This window comes from Lepisosteus oculatus, chromosome 7 (assembly GCF_040954835.1).
Source record: "Lepisosteus oculatus isolate fLepOcu1 chromosome 7, fLepOcu1.hap2, whole genome shotgun sequence".
NCBI lineage: Eukaryota > Metazoa > Chordata > Actinopteri > Semionotiformes > Lepisosteidae > Lepisosteus > Lepisosteus oculatus.
This window is the reverse complement of record NC_090702.1, coordinates 32,901,013-32,923,512: the sequence shown is the minus strand read 5'-3', so window position 1 is coordinate 32,923,512 and position 22,500 is coordinate 32,901,013. Positions and strand designations below refer to the sequence as shown.

Sequence of the window (22,500 nt, the reverse complement as noted above, 5' to 3'; positions counted from 1 at the left end):
CGCTGAGCTCTACACATTACGTCTCAACAGCACCTATCATGATTATGCTTTGAATAACTTCAGTAGCTGACCTCTGTTACGTTATTCAAATAAAAACAAACCCTATAGCAGTAAGCTCATGCAGCTTGTCATGGGTTTCTCGATCTTTGTGATGGAATGCGTGTTGAGCTGGGAATAAGACTCCCACCTGAAGACATGGGGAGGTTGTATTTGTCTGAGTGCCGTCTTCTGATGGCTCCAACGTTGGGCACGCTGGCAGGGGTGATGACTGAGGGCCCCTGGGACAGCGGGGTGATTGGGGCTGTTGGCGTCGTGGGGGTTTGAGGTAAGTTCGGCGGGGATGTCTCCGGCATGTTCTTTGACATGGTGACACTCGACACCAAGTTCAGCTGCGACGTCCACCAAAAAGCATGTGTAAGAAGGGAGGCAAGATGGGAGATGGGGGAGAAAAGAGGGCTTTACAAGACTCTGACAAACGAAAGTGAATTCACTTCTACAGCTGTGTTTCCACTAATAAGCAGCGAAGGAAGCAGCCAATCTCAACTAATTACAGGATGAAATTGTATCATAAGAACTCTAATTAGAGCACGCTGTTAGAGATTATCTAATGATCTGCTCTGATGTTACCCAGAACCAACTCAATCTAACTAACGCTTGCTGTATACAAAACTGTGTCTGGGAACAAGTGAGCTACCACCTGACTGAAACTGCCTGCAACTGCTTTACAGTTCTGACCTTTTTGTGAATTCAAAATAATGATGCTCCTATTCTTTTTTTCCTTAAATCAAAAGATATCACTTACTTAATAGAAACTGAAATGTGTTGCTAATCCAGTGCTTTTTCACTTTTGCTTTCAGTTCCAAATCTCAGCTGAGAGGCTCCAGCCAGCTGGAAAATTTTACACTGACCTTTAGTCTCTCTGCTAATTTGGTGGAATGGTAATGACATTACTACATATTCAAACAAAATTGTCTTAATTGCAAATTAGCCAGAGGAGGCTGAAAATTTTCAAATTAAATCTGATTGGAGATGGTGAGAGGGGAATGGAATTTCCCCATTAACAATCATTTGTGGCATGTGTTAACAAATATAATGAAATGTCAAGTTTGCCAACTCTACTGGAAGTATCATTTTCAATTTATGATTACAGTGTCACTTAATGCTGATGTACCCAGGAAAGTGGGTGCCACGCCACGAAAAAAGGAAAAAGCGTAGCTTGTATGCAAAGCAGTTATCATTATGCCTTATATTACTCTCTGAAATCATGTGTTGCTCATCTAAAAAAATAAAAAACCCAATAGCTCTGCCATGCGTACCACATAAATTATCATCATAAACAGAACCTCATTAAAGACAGACAACTATGACCAGCACCACAATTTTAGTTTATTCTCAGAAGGATTAAGTCACAATTTTTAAAGGTGTGCAGAAGAAGTAAACTGACGATTCTGCAAAATGCTCTGTGCAATTGAAAACTTACTAAAAAAAAGCTTACTTCAGCAATTTAGATGTGTTTGTTTTTGACTGATGTATTTGTCACCAAATGTATCATTGTATGGGGAGAAAATGAAGAGTTGAAGGTTGATTGATCTTTGTGGGCATGTTTTACACATATAACAAATAAGGAGATTTGTTAGGGAAACAAAAATTAACATATGCCAGCTAATTGTTCTATCTTGGGTAGCAGCCAGCAGAAGCACATTAGCAGTCTTATAATAACGACTGGCACCCTGAAGGCATCCCCAAGTGCATCTGTTCCCAATAAACCACAAACTGTTTTTCAGCTTCTGCTGTAAGCTGGGCAGAATGAGACGGCAGTTTCTTTGTTAGGTTTACAAAAAAAGATAATGCTGTTTAATGACTTTATCGAGAAGGGCTGTACATTGTACTACAGCTACAGTAGCTATAAAAAAATCTGCATTACACAATACTGTAATTAGAGCATCTGTACAAACATATATGTATATGGATAATACAGCTGTCACCACATTTGCTGTTGTTCTAAATGTACATTATACCTAAAAATGCAATATACAAATATTTTGAAATACAACCCCAGTAACCAGTTTGATGTATTAATGGCCATCCTATATTGATTTATCATTTTAGCAATTATTTCAGTAAATCTGCATGAGCAGAAAAATATTTTTGTAAGATCTCAGAATATAACAACCCATGTAGAGAAAAAGGGGAAAAAATCACATCCCTTGTTAAATGTCCTGTTGAGGAAACAAACTCAGTCTGTAAAGTAAAAGCACTGTGGTTTCCCCATGCTAAATGCATCTCACAAAGTGAAACCAATATAAACTATGAAGTTGTAATTATGTCTCAGATGTTCAGCACTGATAATAACAAAAGGTTTCAATATGCTGTTAAATATATACAGAGCCATTCATAATAAATATTTCTATGTGTAGTATGTATATTTATGGTGTTAGGCTAACATATTTTGCTAGCTGCAGTAACAAGCGTAACATGTTTGCAGGCATACAATCCCGCACCAGCAAAATGGAATTTATTAAACATAACTGAGGAAAAGCATGTAAAAGCTAGGATGAGCACTTAGCTACCTCAGCTCATCTGAATATATTCAAGGTTGGGTAAAACTCATTATTCAGGACTTGCAGCCTTGATAACTTTGATTTTCATCCATCCATAGCATGGCCAAAAGGTAACATTTAATGAAGTACCATTCAGAGAGTAAATGGGGTCATATAATAGACAGTGCAGTTGCACCTTGTGTTCATGTACTGATAGCTGTTAAGGGTGCAGTGATGAACCAACAGAGCTCATTCCTCCTTGGTAATAAATTCATACTATTAATATTTATCAAATGTGTGGGCTGTTTCAACTGAGCCACTGCATATGAGGGCATAAATCTGTACTGTGATATCAATTATGAAGCTTCTTTTGTACAGCATATAAATTTTAGTTTTTGTATATTACCCACTTTTATTCTTTTAAGCCAATTTAAGGCCAACAGTGCAATATAGCACTTTAGATATCACCAGCTCCAATGGGAACCTTAAACTGTGGTTTCATTTTAAACTGCTCATCTATGATTCTGTATTAATTGCCCACCATCAAATGCAATTAGCAATTCTTTCATGTGTGGTTTATGTAATGTAATACTTCATTTACATTATTCATTCATATTCTGTTTTGGATTATAGGCTGAAAATTCTTTATTAGTGTAGATGTAACCACGCTGCTGGAGTTTTAAAAAAATTACTGATTGAATAATTAATTGGAAAAAACGAGCGGCAGATTCCTGATGGATTTACGGGATAATTATTCTATCTTGTGATTATCTACTTTATACGATAGGAAGTGATGAGGAAAATTATTCTATTGAAATGAGACAGTTACTCAGCAGCATAACATAATAACAATGTTTTGTCCCCAAAAAGATTTTTAAGTACCTTATATTGTCAAATAAATAATTACGTCAAAAATGCTTGCTTGGTAATTACTAAGTGTATTGTTTTACAAGAAATACTATAAAAACATATACAGCCTTATTTCTCTGAGTAAACACTATAGCATTCTTCATTAATTACATGTTAAATGCTTGTGATTTGTGGACATTTAGAATATAATTATAGGTTTCACCAAGTAAATAAACAAACATACAGTTGCATACAGAAATACATAAAAACAGCATTTTATATATTTCTGCTAACAATGGTAACTCATTTTAATTATACCATTTTTATATACAGCAATAAAAAATAAAAAGACCATGCAGTATACTAAAGGCAGCCATTTTCAGACCTTTTCCCATTTCTTCTTTTCCAATGTGTATATCAATTTCAATGCACTGTAAAAGGCAGCTAAAATTATAGCTATAGAACATCTTATATTCCCTCACTTTAGCTTCAACAGCTCCTGCTAGTTAAATAACATTTTACCTTTTTTTTCAATATAAAAGATAAGAAAGATCATTTTTGCTTCATACTGCTGTAAGTGCTACCTTAGTAACACAGCTAAACAGCAATTGCTGGCCAACAGGTTGTTTTCAACAGTAAATCTATCACAGTAAGATGTTCTAACATTTTGGCAACAGAGACAAGGCTGTGATTTGTACACTTATGGGTGTATTGTGTTTAGTGTTACCTGCCGCGAAGATCTGATAGGATTTGTATAACATAACATTATTTTAAAGAAACATACAATTTAAAAAGCTATTGCATTTTGCTTTTGCTTTCATTGCCTCACACTTCATCACTTTCAATGTTTTCTAACTCTGGCTAAGTTGTTCATTTTCTGCCTGATACATTTACTGTCCTATTTACTGTTTATAGAGCAATATGCACTCACAGGTTTTGGAGACGGCTTGGGCTCTGAGGGTCGCATGTGCAAGTGGGTCATCATTGCCTGAAGACGTTCACGTTCTTTAGAAAGCTGTTAGTGAAAAGCAGGGGGGGAAAAAAGTGAGACCACTAAGCATTTTAGAATTGACTGATGCTGTTATTTTACCGCAGTGATACATCTTGTTACCGAGCTTGTCTCGCTGTAATGAATCCTGCATATAAGAAGTCTGAGTCTCTATGCTTTGGCTGGAAGAAAGTGAGACTTTCACCAGAAGAAGGAGGAAAAAAAAAACTTGGAAGTATGGAGTAGTAAAAGGTCAGGGAAAACAAATAACACTTCATCTTTTTGTCAATAACAGAATTTAGGTCACAGATGCTTTGACAGTAACAAGTTACTAAGACCATAAATTAGAAGGTCCTCAGTGTCTACTTAAAGTCCTGTGGACACTGTTAGGAATGGACTAGTGCCAACAGCTGTGAAGGGGTGAAGGGTCCTCCAAGCGAAGTGCCTGCAAGGATTGCCTACACACTTCATCCTTTCCCTCGGAGGTCCAGTTAGTGCCCCTGCAATCTGCCATCATCAATCTAATTCAATAGAGTGACAGAGACCAGGCAGTGTGAAATGCTGAACTCCGCCACTGAGCCAGCATCCACACTGCACTGGGTCTCATTACAACTGACGGACCTTGCTGGGGCTCAAAAACACAGCAAAACTACTATAATTGGTCACACTGTTGGCATCAGCTTGTGTAGCTTTTTAAGTCAGCAAAAATATTATTTTTTTTTGTACATAAACCAGGTTTTGTTTCCCAGAAGAGAATCCAATAAATAAGAAACTCTAAAAAAGCGGAAAATAAATTCCAGAGAAACGACATATTCAGATACGAATGAAACAACATTATTTAGTAAAAGCTACAAACACATATTATATTGTTGAATATGAAGATAATTAAAAGGTGATTTGAACCAAATTTGGCCCACACATTTGAGACTATTGACAATGTAATAAATTACATGAATACAATTAATTCCTTTAAATTTATGCTCTGCTGACAAATACGGTCTTTCAATTAGAGGATTAATTTTCTTACTACTGTATTAATTTAATTAGGTCATGCTCTGTCTACTTAAAATAGTCGCTAATTTTTTACTGCTATCTTCAGGTATAAATGTATTTCATTAATATAAACTAGAAGAAATGCATTTTGTTAAAATAAAAAGCAAGACAATTAGTGCAGCATGAATTTAATTAAAAAGTAATAAAGACTTCTATTAAAACTGATAGAAACTGATTGACTATATAATAGACACAAGATTGATGAGCTTCAGAAGTACCTGTATTTCTAATTGCTGTACAACTTGCATCTGAACACGGCACTGTGCAGTACTTCTGTCGTCCAAAGCATGCTCACTGTTAAGGTGCCTGAAAACCAACAGTATATTGATGCACAATTAAATCATAATAAATGGCTTCCTTGCAATGTTTTTTTCTGACTTATCAGTAATTAAATCGATGTTATCATTTTTGAGGTTAAACAGATTACAATAAAAAGGCAATGTAGCAATCAAAGAATACAGATTTTATTCTTTGCCATTTTGGGAAACACAATATGTCACGTGAGCTTGGCTGGTTCATGTGCTTCTTCTTTATGATCTTGTAGACATTTTCGTTGAGACCACAAATTTAAATATATAAAGGCCTGTTTGGTTTTTCATCACAGTCTTGGCTAGTCAGTAAAGCCACAATGACATAAACCCTTTTACATTTGCAGAGAGAACTTTATGTTGATTCTGAAACAAACTTTCATATTAAGTTACAAATTAAGCATAGGTTCATTGGGTTCCTAATGCAACATAATATGTTGGGATAGGGAGGGATTTGGAAAGTAAAAATGCTTTATAGTTCAAAATGTTCACTTAACAGCACTGAGAACAATAGGCATGAAAAGAATTTTAAAAAACTATTCATTTTTTTTTTTGCAAATAATCACTAACTGCACATTCACTTAAGTCACATTTACAAAATGTTTGCTTCAATGTGCATATTTTTCCCTGAGACGTATTCAATTTATCTGTTCAGCCCTTCTTTAGAATAGAAACTGTAGACTGCAATAACAGTCAATGAGGTTTTGTCTTGATTGGATTTTGTCTGTAGAACACAAAAGAACCTTGCCATTAAAATAGACCTTTATTCTCTGGTATGAAGGCGAAAGGTTTTAAAAGTGTTGTGATGTTCAGTAATGAGCCTCTATCTAAATTATCATTGGTGACAAACTCACAAAGCACTCTTCGAGGACACATGGTTATGAAATGCCAGAGCTGCCACTTTCTTTCCTGTAATTATAGGCTAGCTTGCAGCCCTTCAATGATCATTTATAGAACAGCCTCCAGTGCATTACTGAGAGCTTGAAATACACATATATACCTCTGCCACATCTTTTTTTTTCTCCTTGCCTTACTATTGTTTACCAGTGATATGCTAAATAACAGTGCCTATTCATTACCCTACCTAATTATGCCAATCAAAGCAGAGGAATAGGAGGAGATATGTAAGCACAATGGCTAAAAACTCGATCACTATGTACTGCATTAGCATTCAATTATGGATGTGCGTATTTATGATAATTTTATTTTATTCCCGTTTATGCTTTTGTAACTGTTTCAGGTCTGATGCGTTAAAATTCTCTATGATTTATAAATCAGGAATGAGATGGCGCTAAAAAATGAGAGGATTGGTAGGTTTCCTCAGCCCGTGCCTAATTGCTGTTTCAGAATGCATATGCAAAGGGACATTTCATTAATCATTTAATCACGTCCCTTGCAAGAAGTTGGAACTAATGTTGCAAATACCCTTTTCATTTCAATGCTCCATAATGCTATCTTATGCACTTGATATATTGCATATGTCATAAATTATAGCTGCTTCAAAAGGACCAAGTGGGCTGTTATCCCTGAAGACGCTTGTTACAAAACCTTTATTAAGTTTTCTACTTATTGCCAGTTCTATTTCCCAGCACCATCGTGTTTTTTTTTAAGTAACAGCTGTTCCTAATGCTAAAGGTCTGTGAATTACCCGTGCACCGTCTAACACTATTTTACAGACCTATTCGCCTTCTACTATCCTGCTAACAAGCCGATTACACACAAATTACTGAATGCCTATGAAATATTTAAGCGCATCCTACTCTGCTATGCATTAATAAAACCAAAGCAAGCCCTGGAATTCTGGTTAGCTTTAGTCCCTAATGTCCCCTAATGAGCCTCTTACAGACACTGTAGTTCAAACAGAGAGGTGAAGAAGAAATTAAATGGGTGCCTTCAAAAAGGCAGCACTGAACAAACATTCCTCAAGCCAGTTCTAATTTATGGGTCACTTTATAGGTATATTGATTTTTGTTTTCAAAATGGAATAAATGATGTGGTCGGTTGACGCTCAGCAAAGCAGTGAGAATCTATGTTGTAAGTGTCTGGCTCTTAGTATTTATGTGTGAAACCTGGCTTCTTGTTATTAGCTCTTAATTTTTTTTCAAGAAAAAAATAATTTTCCTATGCGACGTGTAGTAATTTGTAAATAAAGTCAAATTTAGAACATAATTGAAACTACATGTAAATGTGTCATCCCTAAAAAGATGCGTACTATTCCAATGACTTGAGAAGAAGCCATTATTGTCTTTTGTATGATGAAGGAATAGCAGCACACAATTTAAAATAGTGTTTTTCAATTGTTATTGCCTACATGTACTGGCACCAGTATAAAGCCACTAACCTTAAAAGAAAAAGGTGATAGTACACTTTACTGCTTTCATTGTGAATATATAAACATTTCAGCCTTCACATTACAGATGCTCTCTCTCAGTTTTAAAGGTCTTGTCACATCCAGCCAGCAGCCTGGCAGCGCTGAGAAGAACTATCTTTGCTGCCTTCTGGGTTTTAATTAACAACCAGTTACCGTCACTGCTGGTCAGGTTAGTGACTTCACTTGCCATTTATTCAGGCTGTAGGTAATAAAGATGTGGCAACAGAGAATATAAGTTAAATAGATGACAAATAAAATGTCTCCTTTCGTGAGGTGCGATCAAATTACAGTAGGTTCACTCCAAAAAATTAGAAAGCAAAGGATCAAAAACATTACAAATACAGATCTGACATAGATATAGAAATGTGTACAGCACGGAATATGTATATCACTTCTTAGAAAAATCAAGGTTAAAAAAACAGCATTTTAAAAGGCCACCTGCTCCAAAGCTGAAGGTATCAAACTGAATTCCAGAAACTATCAAGGCTAGTGCTTCATAGGTGACTGTTTGGTTTCATTCACATGAGACTGTTTAGTAATATGACATTTATAAAAATGTTATTGCATTTAAGGCTATCACCTTGGCATTTTTTTCTGGGAAAATTCCTGTGGGTAAAGAGGTCAACACTGAAGTAAAGAGCAGACTCACATTTTACGCAAAATATCTTTAAGCTAAAAATATTTTATGCAAATCTGTGTATGTGCGGTCGGCGATGAAAAAATAAAAGAAAAATCTAATAATGCACGAATTCTCACAAATTCCACCTGAGCTACAGTACGCTTTGGGAACCAGTTACAAAGCCTGTAGCATTCTGTTGCTTTCATCAACGTGCGGCAAAAGAAAATGGGTAGAGCCCGCAACACCGACTTCTCGAGACATAGTGACCACTCCCAACCCCCACACCAGAGCTACTACCCCCTCACTACCACCACAGCCACCTCCTCCACTCATAGGCAGTCTCCCAAGCGCACAGTCTCCGACATCTCCTTGCTGGACTAGCTATCTCCAGCAACTATCTTGCTGGAGAGCAAGTCTGAATAGAGGCGGAAGTCGAGTGTACAGCACCTTCATCATCATTACCGTTGTCTTCACCGTCATCAGCTGCACACTCCTTTCATATTCATCACTATCATCACTAGGAGATGATGGTGTTTCCTCACCATATCTTTAACATCGTTTACCTTTTTATTATGACATTTTATTTGATCTATTTTGTACAGTACTGTATTTCCTGTATTACTGTTTTCATAATACTAATCCACGTACAATTAAGTTTACTTGTTTAAGGGAGGGGAATAGGAGGGTCTAAGGGGGTGTTCTGATTCTATGCGATTTTGGGTATATGTGCTATGTCAGGAACCTAAGTACCGAGTAAACAAGAGTCTATGGTTGATCTATACAAACACTACACATTAATATACTGTAAAGAACTGGTGGCTCCTATCAGGTTAAAACTGGGGTTCAGAGATTGAAACCTATAAGTTCCATGGTGATGGGTTGGCACCCCATCCTACTGCATATCTTTAGTCACTGGAAGCATGATGCTGTCATTATAGAACAAAGTTTCCTTAGTTCAACTTTCATTATGGGGGGGAGGGCAGATACACACATATGTAGATAACACAAGCAGAAACATTGTGGAAGTGCACTGAAACCAATAACAGGCACTAGCCACATTGTTAAAGCTTCTTTGAAGAAAAGACTGAATAAGATCCACAGATTAAGTATTAACTACCAAACTGGCTATATGTGCTGAATATATATTCTAAGAGAATATATACTCTCTGGTTTATGTTTTATATATCAATACAAAAATCTATACCATATTAGCTCAATTTTTCAGAAAATAAGAACTCTTCCTCCAGCCGTGAACTACGCACTAAGTCAAGTCAAGACTGTTGCAGAACCCTTTCTGTGCTCCCCAGTGGCTCAGCTGGCTAAACCGTATGATCGGAATGTCGTTTCCCAGTCACCCACAGGCTCGCAGTGTCCCCAGTGAGCGACACACCCCTTCTCTACTCAGCACGGAACCTCCTGTACCTGACTGCATGCCCTGGAAAGAGTAATGTGACCTGGAAAGAGTAATGGGCTGAAGGTAGGAGGGTGCGAGGTGCCTATCTCCACTTCCTCAACCATGTGTGGTGCCACCATGCTGGTGGATTCTCCTCAAAACTCCTCAGATCTGGCCAGTTTTGCTGGATTCGAAAATAGAGCAGAGTCATTTATTTTTCCCCATGCGCTGCTGTAACATTATCATAACTGCTTCTTATGATACGCATATTTGTGTAATTTTCTGAAAAGTAAAGGTGCTTTAATTTTGACCTTATATTCTGACCAATATGGTACATATAATATATTAGATCTTGTGGTAGAATAATTAATCAACCAACTCCCAAAAGCAATCCAAAATCAATCAGAAATCACATGCATCTGAGACAAACCTTTGGAAGAAGAGGAATGGTGATGAACAGAGCAAGAACATTTGCAGGAATTGGTGGAAACGGAGAAGACATTTCAAGAAGTGACTCGGCATGGGGAAGGCCCCTGTAGCACTAGATTGATTATTCCTGGCTGACTACTCCCTGCTTGCACATTTTATGGATCTGATCTACAGGACTCTAGGTCATTCCTATCCATTCCTCATTAACTGAATGTTAGGAAGTTCTATGATGTGGATTTCATAGGAAATACCTTGATCAGGTACAGTATCAGTCATAGCACAAAAAGGTTTCTGTTTGGTTCCGTCCAGGCCACAGCAGAAACCGTCCATTTCAAAAATTAAAATCCCAACCAGATAGACACATATATATATAATTGTGTTTAACACATAATCTCTACTATACTGTACTTTAAGAATAGGAGCTTAATGAATGTAAAGAAATACATTTTCTGACTCACGCAGGTTTTAGAAACAGCAGTTTTAAAATTATAAGGATAATTTTCACTATTTAATCAATAAATTAGCATTTTTGCTAGATTTTTTTCCCTCACAATTTAACAGATGTTAAAAAAATTCAATAATATATTCAGGGATTTCACAAAAAAGCATTACTCCTATTATAAAGAGATTGTTTCTGGGCCAAGGTGTGCTTTAGTCACTGTGCATTCATCCCTCCATCAATGTGCTTAACAAAGAGATTAATAACAATATATAACACATAATAAATATCTAGGGGAATATTGTTATGTTTTCAGTCGAAAAATGTTTTTAGAGAGCCTAACGTTTATACTGAATGAGACACAAGGACAAGCTTGGGTATCAGGGGAAGATATAGATTAAGGATTTACTTTAAGGCCAGGTACAAAGCCACATGAGTGTATGAGATTTAGCAAATACTTTGCTTGCTACAAAGAATGAGTCATGAATAAAAAGAGACACTAGTGGGAAGGGGAAAAGCATCTACTTTTCCACCTTTTTATGCTCATTTTCCCAGTGCGTAAAAAATACATAGTTTATAGGACTAAAAACAAAAACCAAGAATTCTATGTTAGTAAGTTACTATGAAAGATCATTGCAACACTCTTCTCTCTCTAATGTTCACCCCATTGCACGGGAATGTGATTTAAGTTATTTTTTTTAGCTTGAGTTCTTTACGTACTATGTACAAATAAACTGAAGCTTCTGGTAATTAAGCTTCATAATGTGCCAAGCCACAGTGCTCTGGTGTGTCTACAGATAAAACAGATAGAAATGCACAAAATAATCAGCATTGTGTGCTGAACTTTCAACAACAAAATAAAGGTTAGGAACTCCACTGTACTCATTTGATAGGGAATCTGAAACAGCCATCAGGAAAGAAATGATTTTCAGTCACTCTGGCATTTGATTTTGACAGATTTCTTATGTAAACTGTTTTAAACTCTGTGTTCACGCTTCGAATAACAAACCTGATCGTTACTGGGGGATAACTGACACATCTCCTAAAGCATGAAAAGGTTTTCGCTGACACTAACAATGATTTCTCCATAGTAGGAAAACATTAGCCATCTTTGTACTGTAGATCATGCTTTGTTTGTTGGTGTCTGCTACATGCAGGTTAAAGTACACTTGTCTACTTCCCTGAATGCTATACTGTAATCTACCCTGTTTCATCATTACAAAGGAAAAGAAAGTGTGGTATTGTAGGAATATTAATTTGCCACTGGCCTACAGAAATTAGATGATAATTCTGTTTGTTATTAAAAGAGTCTTGAGGTTTCTCATGAAAAATACTACCTACAATTATGTTTAGTGTGTCCTCACCTTACCCCACAAGCTGTTCCTGTTTATTGTAATGCCACTATTGTGATAAGAAATACTTGTGTGTATGTAGAGATAGACAGCAGGAATATAAACAATGAATTTGCCAAAGAGTTTTGACTGAATACACAACGTCCTAAAGGAAGTCACGGGACACCTAATAACTGAAAAAATATTTTTGTGAAAGTGTACTTGTGAAGAGCATCCCAAGAAATTGAATAACATTTCCTTAAACCAGGGAAAAGAGAAAATGAAACCACTCTACTAAAGGCAATCCAGTCACTGCAGGACAGATCCAGAGGAACATGATATATGCGAGTCAGCAGTGAATACTTCATGACTGCACTCCTGTTTCATCCTATTAAAGCAAGATTATTTTGCTCCAAAGCCAAGTGCTTAAATATACACTTCCAATCTTTCTTTTTATATGTATGCTACTGTCCCTTATGCTTATTCACAAGTTATTAACTTCTTTAAAAAATAAGCAAAAACAATCAAAGGATTACAGGTTTTAGGAGAACAGCCCAAAAAAGTGTCAAAATCACAAATCAAAACATTTCAAATGTATGTTTCATTCACTCACGTAACTTTTGACTATGGCGAAAATCCTTTGCTATGATGAGAAAAATGAGGCAAAGCCACTGTTTTCAGCTATAATCCCCCACTGACATGCTGCTGCACAGCTAGCTCTTTACTCAAGCTAGAAGGTAAACTTCTCCTTAGAAGCAAAGGTTCAACTTCAGAACATAAACTAGACTCTTTTAGGACTTTTTATTAGTCTGCTGCAGAAATCCACAAAGCTAGACTGTGCTCAGCTTTTCATGACATGGATAAGCAGACATTATTCATTTTTCATTCAAGTACAGTACAGTTGCATTAACTCAGCAGTAGTATGTTCACTTTTCTTTGTGCAGACAACATAGATACAGCTGCCTCTGGACATCTTAATGACTTCAATTCTCTTTTCACTGTATTTCTCAGATCTGATAATGGTACTGTTATATGCTTATGCTATTTTTCAAAATACTCAGGTTAATGGATTGGAATAGATACCGAGTAAGTAAGAGCAGGTTTTCATGTCTTAACTTTTTAATCTCCACATTTTTCATTATGAGGTTAACACAGAGCATGTTCGTGGGCACAAACAAAAAAGCCGCCATAAATAAAAAAGAAAATACGATCATACCTATTGCAAACCTATAGACAGAATGGAAAATGAAATAAAAATATACCATTGAAAAAAACATTTAATTTAATCACAACAAGCAAAGCTTGCATTTGGAAAGAAAATGTTGTACAATATGTCTGACTATATACTGTAGGAAAACATTTTGTTTTCAGGTCTGTTGTACTCAACACTTCACTCACATTGAAAATAATAACTTTCATTAACATTTGTACTATTCATACTGTACAATATAATATTAATATAATTTCAAAGTGTAGCAAACTATCATTCCCATTAATTACTTTTAAGAAACCTTTAAATTAATCAATTTGTAACTGTGTGAAATTAAAGGGGAAACAACATCAACGAGATTCATCATTTCCCTGCATTATGATGTCACTTGCATGGGGGGTTTAAACCTATAAAATGCTGCAAGATCATTATTTGGGACTTAATTACAAATCTAATTAAAATATTTAAATTTACGATTTCTCTTTCTTAGACAACGGCTCTCTCTTCTGAGTGGCTATGTGATAACCTATAATCTGCAGCACTGCAAACACCTCTTCTTTGATGTCCCTACTAACATCCTGGCAACAAAGCAGACCAATTACAAATGAGCTAATTAACTAAATTGTTGATGGAGCATGAAGAGTTCATTCACTCGGTTAGCTGCACCATGACAACACTGGATTCACAGATTGTAAAGCTATGCATCTATACAAACTGCTATTAGCTTCTCGCATTTTCACAAACCTATCAACATTTTGTGCATCTAGGAGGTTTCGAGATGTCAGTCTTAATCTTTAGACTTTCAAATGTAACAGTGTAACCTTAACAGCCTTGACTTCCTTTTACAGGAAACACTGTTCCCTCATTTAACCCTTTGAAATAAACTGCTTATTCCCTGGGAGCAAAATTAAAGCTAAACGAAAATAAACTGTCCTTTAGTTTTCATAGGAACATGCAGCCCACACATTACCCAGAGCTCTATTATCTGACCTCAAGGGCTGAGGAAGTCGAATTCCAATAAGGAACCTTTTATAACCAAGCTTTACACTTGTACTTAAAGCTTAATGACCCCCTATGGACAAAGTCACTATTCTCTGAAGGCAAACTGCATACTGTATGTCAATTGAGTATGGCTTACATTCAAGAGAACTCAACAAAATATTGGCTTTGCTTTGACTGCTAAATGCTTAGATTGTAACTGCACATAGATAATACAAAGACCCCCTGCTCCACACTCATGCAGTCTTAGACCTCACACACATAATTAGACAAGTAAAGCAAGAGAAGCTTACAAATTAGAATTCCTGGAAAGGAAAATGAAAATATTCCAGAAGCTATAAATCCTTGGCAACTTACTTCAAAAACTGGCCAAAATCTTCACAGATGCTTTCACAACCAGGCCATTTGCACACTCCATGGCCGTAGAGAGAGTGGGAGGCCCCAGTCTCCTCATGTAATGAGCTGAAGGAGAAGAAACCGGCGTCAGAGTCATCCCAAAAGCCATAATCGTTTGAGGCTGCTAGCGCCTGTCAGGTTACAATCAGTGACAAACGGGTCAAAACAGGTCAATTGAGCTCAGTGCAGTCAGGAAAAATTAATCATTCTATTGAATAGTTCAACTGCCAAGGTTGGATGATGTTCCAATTAAGAAAGAAACAGAGTCAAAGATGATTGTTAATAAAGAAAATGAAAAAATAAGAACTGGGCATTGTCATTAGATTGTGTAGCCAGACGACAATGATGCAATGCTTTATATTTTTGAGCTGCGATGTTCAGCTATAGAACTAACACGGATGTGCAGAAACCATTTAGACAGAGGAAATACCAGGGCAATATCAGTTTAATCATTTATGAATTTCAGCAACCTTTGCAGAAGTACCTCTTATATGAATTTCACTTTGTCTACAGAAAAATGTTTTTAATTTTATACGATTCCTCCCTCTCTCTTACCCACACAAACCCGTATTATCATCTGTAAAATGGAAACACTAACATATGTAATGTAAGCATACACAACATATCAATGATGTATATTTATCTGAGGGAGGCAGTCACATTAGACTTTACAGGCTGTGATTTAACATACATGTACCTGTGACTTCTGTTTTTTAAGAACATACTCTATGTCAAAACAGTCTTGAAGAAGAAAAAATCAAAGGTTGCCTATAACCCTACATTCACTATATATTCTATTAAAGCTGACAGTTAACCTTTAAGCTTCTGTTGCATTAGGTTTGGCAGTATTATAACAGAGCTCACAAACTGTTTTATACCAAGCTCTCCCTCTCATTGATCTAGGCCTTGTAGGTAAGAGGCTCTTCTTGACAATATTTCTTGTTGGATCATCATGAGAAGCAAGAAGCCCAGGGGACACATACGGATAAAAAGTCTTTTCTTTTTCTTTTTTTTTTTGTTGATGTCTGCTTTTGAAGATTTTGTTACTGTGCGTTTTAGCTCCAGCTCGTCTTCTGTCTATGTTAAGTCGGTTATAGAACACATCTACCTTTCTGGAGGTCTGCACCATTTCTAAATACTTAACATACTGTGGAAGCGCTTAAATAATAAATAAGACAGACAGAAATGTGAACAGACTTTCATTCCAGCAGTATTGCATATAAAAGGTCCATCACAAGTATAAACACCATAAAAAACCCATCTTGGAATCATGTATTCTGTTTATATGACAAGCCACATAGTAAAGCTATTTCAAAAGAAAAAACACTAAAGCACTTATCTTTTTGTATACACATTTTTCTGAAATACCTGTTTGCATTTGATTTTGTATAAGCATGCTTATTAAACTTTCTGCTATCATAAGGGAAATCCTCTTCACCAGTTTCACTATTATAGAAGCATTAATAAACTATTAAACAAATAAACAAAGAATATGTTGGCCCTAAAGGAATAAACACCTTGAAATAAATGCAAACAAAGCTTTGAGTGTTGTGCTGACATATGCAACAGAAGATCATACATGCAACTCCATCTTTTGTTATTCTAAGTGTGAGAAAAATAATAAATAGGAATTGTACCTATCTCTCCTTGCATTGAGGATTGAAGACTGGCCATTCACTATGGAATGATGGGTAATAGGTGGTGATGCTTTGGAAGTGGTAGAGGTAGTAGAGGAAGAGTTGTTAGTAGAGAGGTCAAGCCCTCCATGTTTAATGCCATTATCTTCCATATTGTGTGCCCCAGTCACTTCTTTCCATAACTGCTGGATTTCTGCAGGGCTCAAGCCAGCTGAAAGAAAATATAGGTATATAAGTTTTGTGAAAAGAAGACACTCTTTCCTCGTGAGTGCAACCTTCCAAAATAATTTATATTTCCTAGATTTCAATCAGACTAGAATGGCCTTCATCTGGACTTCAATCGCAGGCCTGTACACTCTTGAAAGGGGTGGTCATCAAATAAGAAGTTACTTTATTATTTTTACTACTGTCATAACAGGATATTTCTTGTGATACCATTAAGACATCACTGATGGCATACATTATCAGTTTCTTTAAAACTGTTCCTTTTCTATTGCGTTAATATCTTTATAACCTGCTCTGATATTTGGCACATCCATCCCACTGAGTCTTGAAAATGAGCCTACTGTACGTCAGTCATATCCTCTGTGTAACAGCCTAGTTCTAAGTACTAGTTTGTTGGAATATTAGTTGTCCTTCTCTATTAGTATACTTTTAAGGCTTTTTGAAAATATGTAGCATGGATTCAAGCACTCTCATATTTTGTGATATAAATATAATTTTCCACTTAGCCAAATTCTTTTCTGCTTTAACATTGTAGAATGGATTTTGCTTTGCTGAATAGGCTGATACCATCGGTATGAAACATCCTAACTAAATTAGCTCAACATTTATCCGTATAAAAAGGTCCAAGATTCACATGGCACTTCTTACTTCATTCTTCTTTTCCCAATACTTGCCTTACAAAATAGGTTGAATGGGCCATTTCTAGCAGTGTTAAAACTCACGCACAAACTTTTCATATGCCATTTGAAAAAATAAAAAATCACCCTCTCAGTCTCCGGATTGTTGTTCTTCAGATTCTCAAATTTCTAATCCTTTGTTGTTAGTTGGATTTTTTTGTTGTAAAGAACTATGTTGCTGTTCCTTTGTTCATCATATAGAACTACATTATCAACATTGCCACTGTTCCAGTAATAGCACTATGTCTCTACTATCATCCTTACATATATGTGCCCCTCTGTTATACGTTCATTCTATGTAAAATGTTTTCGTAAGTCATTTCTGAGTGAGAGGTTGCTGTTTTTTGTAGTTTTCTATATATCACAGAGATCCCTGTATTTCTATAGACAATAAAAAGTATTTTCATATATGTATATTCATATAATATTAGAGGCATACTGAGTCATGCAAGTGAGATGTAGACCACTGTGCCATTTATACTGTTGTTCTTTAATTACTCATCAATATTTTATCCTTAAAATGATTTATTGTGATTGGCAGGTAATGTTTCATTATACTGTGCACAACCTCAAAGATTTGGTAGAGATTTCACATGGAATAGTTACATTGAGGGAGTGGGGGTGTGAGTAGTAACAGAGGTTAATTAGAGGTTAAAGTGTTTTAACATTCAAGTCAAATGTTAGTCAAACTATAATAGTCAGTCCTGACAACAGCCTGAGTACAAGCAATTTATAAAAGTTAAATAATAGCACTGACCCACTAGTAAGGAACTAGGCAGCAAGGTCACATAGCTTCTTTAATTTTCTATGAACACTTTGGTGGTTAACAAATAAACAGGCAGTAACTTATAAGATAAAAAAAATATTAAACAAACAAACACACACGACAGAAAACACAGAAACAAAATATTTACAGATGTAGAGACTTCTTATTTCCCAACATTCTCCACTAGATCCTTGACACTGACTACACTAATTCACTCAAAAGAGTGCATTAGCCTTCAGTTGTTTTGTATAGTAGGTCTCCTTCTTTTAAGTTAAATAATCCTCACCAGGTAAGTATTAATATGTCTTATTAATAATATGACAAGGGAAATGCAACAGATTTCTGCATTTTAACTGATTCTTACTAATGGTCACAGCAAAAGTCAGTTTGAAAATTAAAGTGGCCATCATTGATATAACTACATATTTACCAAGAAAGTGCTAAATCATGAAGGTGCATCTACACTGCAGGCTTCATTGCAAATGGTTTTTGTGTTTCTCCAGAGTGTAATACCGATAGTAATATCCCAATAGAGTAATTGCATGGCAATTTATCTCTCCTCATCACCAATGAGCTCCACACCTGCTTTTAAGCACTGATTGGGTGCCTAGCAAACTCAAATAATTTGCAACATTTTTAAGAAAACTTTTTTCACTTAAGAGGACTAAAGACGTCACTACCAACAAAACGGATAACTCATGATTCTTTAGCAATTACTGTAGATGATTAACTCTTAAACAATATAAAAACAAATGCTTGCTGCATAAAAACTCAACAAAAAGGTATTATCTTTATCGTGGACTAGGTTTAAAAGAGAACACATTACTTTTTATTTGTGTACAAGAGTTCCAATAATAAAATATTTCTTAAACATAGGAGACATTGTTCAAGAAATGTTTTAAGAAACCTTAAATAAGGTGAACCAATAACAAAAAATCTCCAAATTAGACTTTTTCTGAAAGAGTATTTATGTAGTTAACACTGATCTACGTATAGAAACCTGGGGGCTTAAGGGTGTGCTCAGTTCTGTCTTATTTCTGCACTGTCTCTGTGCACAGTTCTTTGCCTACACTAGCCTCTTCCACACAATGTACAGGCTGCTGTTTTAGCTCAGGTCACTCTGAGTAAAACCAGCCAGGGCTGGTTCCATCATTTATCCTCCTCTTGGTTCTGCTTATTGGGCTCACAGGGCTCGGAGGGGACCTGCAGCAGGAGTTGCTTACTGCTGAGCTCTGAGGTGGAAGTGGAACAGCTGCTGTCCAAAGGCAAGATGCTCCCTGCTTCCTCCGCCAGCTTCTTTATACAGTGAGAGATGCTGGTGAGGAAGGCAGCAATAAGCCCCCTTCAAGTGCCAGTCAGTAGAGGCTGGGCTGCTCTTACTGCTGTTTGATAGGTATGAGCACAGGGGGGCTGCTGATAGATGAAGTAGTAGGGCACAAGTAGGCCCAGTGGCTGCTGCATTGCAAAATGTCCTTGTTCACAGTGCTACAGAATGGCCTTGGGACAGGAAATCCAACCTTACAACTGCCACCCTGCTTTTCCAGTGACCCGGAGTGAACTATATCATCCAGCTCAGACTGGAAGCAACAGGCACTTCACATAGGCAGTGCCACATCTCAGAAGCTGTCTGCCTTCAAGTCCAGGCTGCAAGTTCAGCCTGGCAGCAGAGAAAAATGTCAGTTATAACCACAACCTGGGTGGGCTTGTTACTCCCCCCAGAGGTGCTGTTTTTGGTTATGACACCTTCTGTGTCCTGATGCCATTTTGGTTCTGCAGTGTAGGGGCATTGTGGCTCAAGGAAGGTTTTTAGCCTGTCACTTCACTCCTTGCAGTACAGATCCTGCTATGTTACGAGCTCTGACTTGCTTGGTGAGGCGCTGTATCACCTGCATGTCCACAGTCTGCTGTATGACTGGCAGTGCCCTGGGTGCTGAGCTCTGTAGTAAACCCAAACTGACAGGGCATGGATCAGACTCCAGCAATAGAGACCTGAAGATGATGGGGAGCTGTTGTAGTGAGCTATCCACAGGGAAAGATTGTCTCTTGCCTTTTCAAAAATTCACTTTCAACTACCTTTAACTAGTTCTCAACTTCATCTAGCCTATTGTCATATGTAGTCAGCTTCCCACTATCTGCATTCACTGAGAGTCCAGATCACTATTCTCAAGTTATCCTTCAGCTGTGTTTGGTAGCCTTTTACAGTATCACCTATCAATGCTAAAAGTCCCTACTTATTTCTATTTTTACCACCAAATCTCTCTGATTAGCTGACATCTCCTTGTGATTACTGTTTATTCTATTTTAAGTCTTCGATGATTACTCTCCATTTTATTTGGAAAACAGACATAGGTGAAAATAGTTTTTTTCTGCAGTAGGGTCACATTGTTTTACTAATAAAAACAATTTATTAATGACTACAGAAAAAAATATTTTCAGTACTTCTGACACACTGCAAAGATTCAGAGGACTGGGATACGATGTCCTGACTTCTGTGAACAATTTTGTGGTGAATAAATTACCAGGTACTAATATAAAAGACAATGTATTAAACAACTATCACACACGTAGACTTAAAACAGAAATAAATATCTACCAACTAAAACTGACAACTGGAGGGTGTTCTAAGAATTCATCATGTTATACCTTACATCACCTTATTCAAACTTCTATTCTAAATCTCAAACATTGACCATACTAGTGAACTCAGAAGATACTGTAACTAAACTCTAGAAATACAGGCAGGTCTGATTTCTTTATTTAAAGAATATTCTTAGGTGTGCCCGCCACCTAAACTGATGCAACAAAGGAAACAACCTTTTGCCCCCTAACACAAATAAACAAGATAGACACACTCTACCTGGTGAATTTAAAATGCATCAAGTGGGCAGCAGTGTGGAGTAGTGGTTAGGGTTCTAGATTTATATCTGGATGGTTGTGGGTTCAAATCCCAGGTGAACACAGCTGTTACCTTGAGCAAGGTACTTCACCTAAATTGTTTAATAAAATACACAGCAAAATATACAGCTGGGAGCAAATTTAAGTAATTATGGATAAAGGTGTAAGCCATATATATACATTATTATGAAAATACAGTTCTCTCCTACTGTTCTACCTATATCTTTTTAAGTACACTACAATGTCACATAAGCTGTCATCATCTAAGAATTTTCACCTTGACAAGGAGTTTAGCCATCTGGTCTACACTCAGATTGGGGTTTTTATCTAGCTAGACACATCTGCATCTGTACAAACACTTCAACAGCCCTTCTGTCTAGGAACTGCAACTATACTGGTGCCTACAGTGGAGACATCCCTGTCTAAGATAAGATGCACTGATTAATAAAGGCATTCGAAGACCCCCATTAAATAACAGTATAAACTACTGAAAAATATGTTTGTACCAGTTTCTAAAAATCATGCATGCAATTAATATTTCTGTATTCAATCTATTTTTCCCAAATACGTCACTTACAGACGTCATCTCAATGAATGTTTAAACCTTTCATGGAGGTTTACAAAACAGCTCATCCACCTCATTCACTATTAATGGTGCCACAGGTTCAAGTGGTCCCACAGATTATCCAAAACATGATGCAGGGACTTTTGCATGCAAGCCAGTAAAACAAAGCTTGCGTTCACAGGCAAAACTATTAGTTATGCTTCTGATTTCTACTTAAGCACTACAATTCATGAATCAACTTCAATGTCCAAGATCCCACACAAATTGCTTTTAATCCAAGCCAAGAGTATAGACCTAGCTTCTAAATGACATGCTATATTCTATTTGTTCACATTTACCAAATGTAAATCAAATTGAATCAAATCCCCTTAAAGTACACTTGTGGGCGTCATTCAAGAGACTCCCTCTACAATGACTCAGTTATATTTCTTGCTTGCATTATGGATTTATATTCTTCTCAAAGCTTTTCTAATCAAACTAATTGATAAGACACCAGTAATAGGAGACACTGACATCAAAGTTTGATGCCTGAGCCACAAATGTGTTATTCCCTGCTTTTACAGTGCATCTGCAGTACTGTTAAAATTAGTAAAAAGAATTTATGCCAGTATTCTGAAACTATTCTTTAAACAACTAAGTTATAGAAAAAGAGTTAAAAAGTCATCAGCCAAGTTGCTAAGGTTTAGTAAATGGCTGAAATTTAGAGACTTTTATTTCAAACAAATATAGCATTAGTTGATACATAAATATTCAACATTATATAGATCTGCACACACATATTATTTGCCCAGAGAATGATCATGCATGTTA

The 22,500-nt window shown here is 36.5% G+C and overlaps 1 protein-coding gene across 10 annotated transcripts in view; it reads right to left on the bottom strand.

The window, feature by feature from the left end:
• The window catches only part of foxp2 (forkhead box P2), a 187,099-nt gene that overhangs the window by 13,667 nt on the left and 150,932 nt on the right, over nucleotides 1-22,500 (bottom strand). For all 10 annotated transcript variants that reach the window (XM_015352618.2, XM_015352619.2, XM_015352625.2 and 7 more), the window contains 5 exons: nucleotides 16,563-16,773; nucleotides 14,887-14,991; nucleotides 5,649-5,736; nucleotides 4,321-4,404; nucleotides 188-389 (listed from right to left, as the gene is read on the bottom strand). In XM_015352618.2, coding sequence (XP_015208104.1) covers nucleotides 188-389; nucleotides 4,321-4,404; nucleotides 5,649-5,736; nucleotides 14,887-14,991; nucleotides 16,563-16,773 — 690 coding nt within the window. The remainder of the gene's footprint in view (nucleotides 1-187; nucleotides 390-4,320; nucleotides 4,405-5,648; nucleotides 5,737-14,886; nucleotides 14,992-16,562; nucleotides 16,774-22,500) is intronic.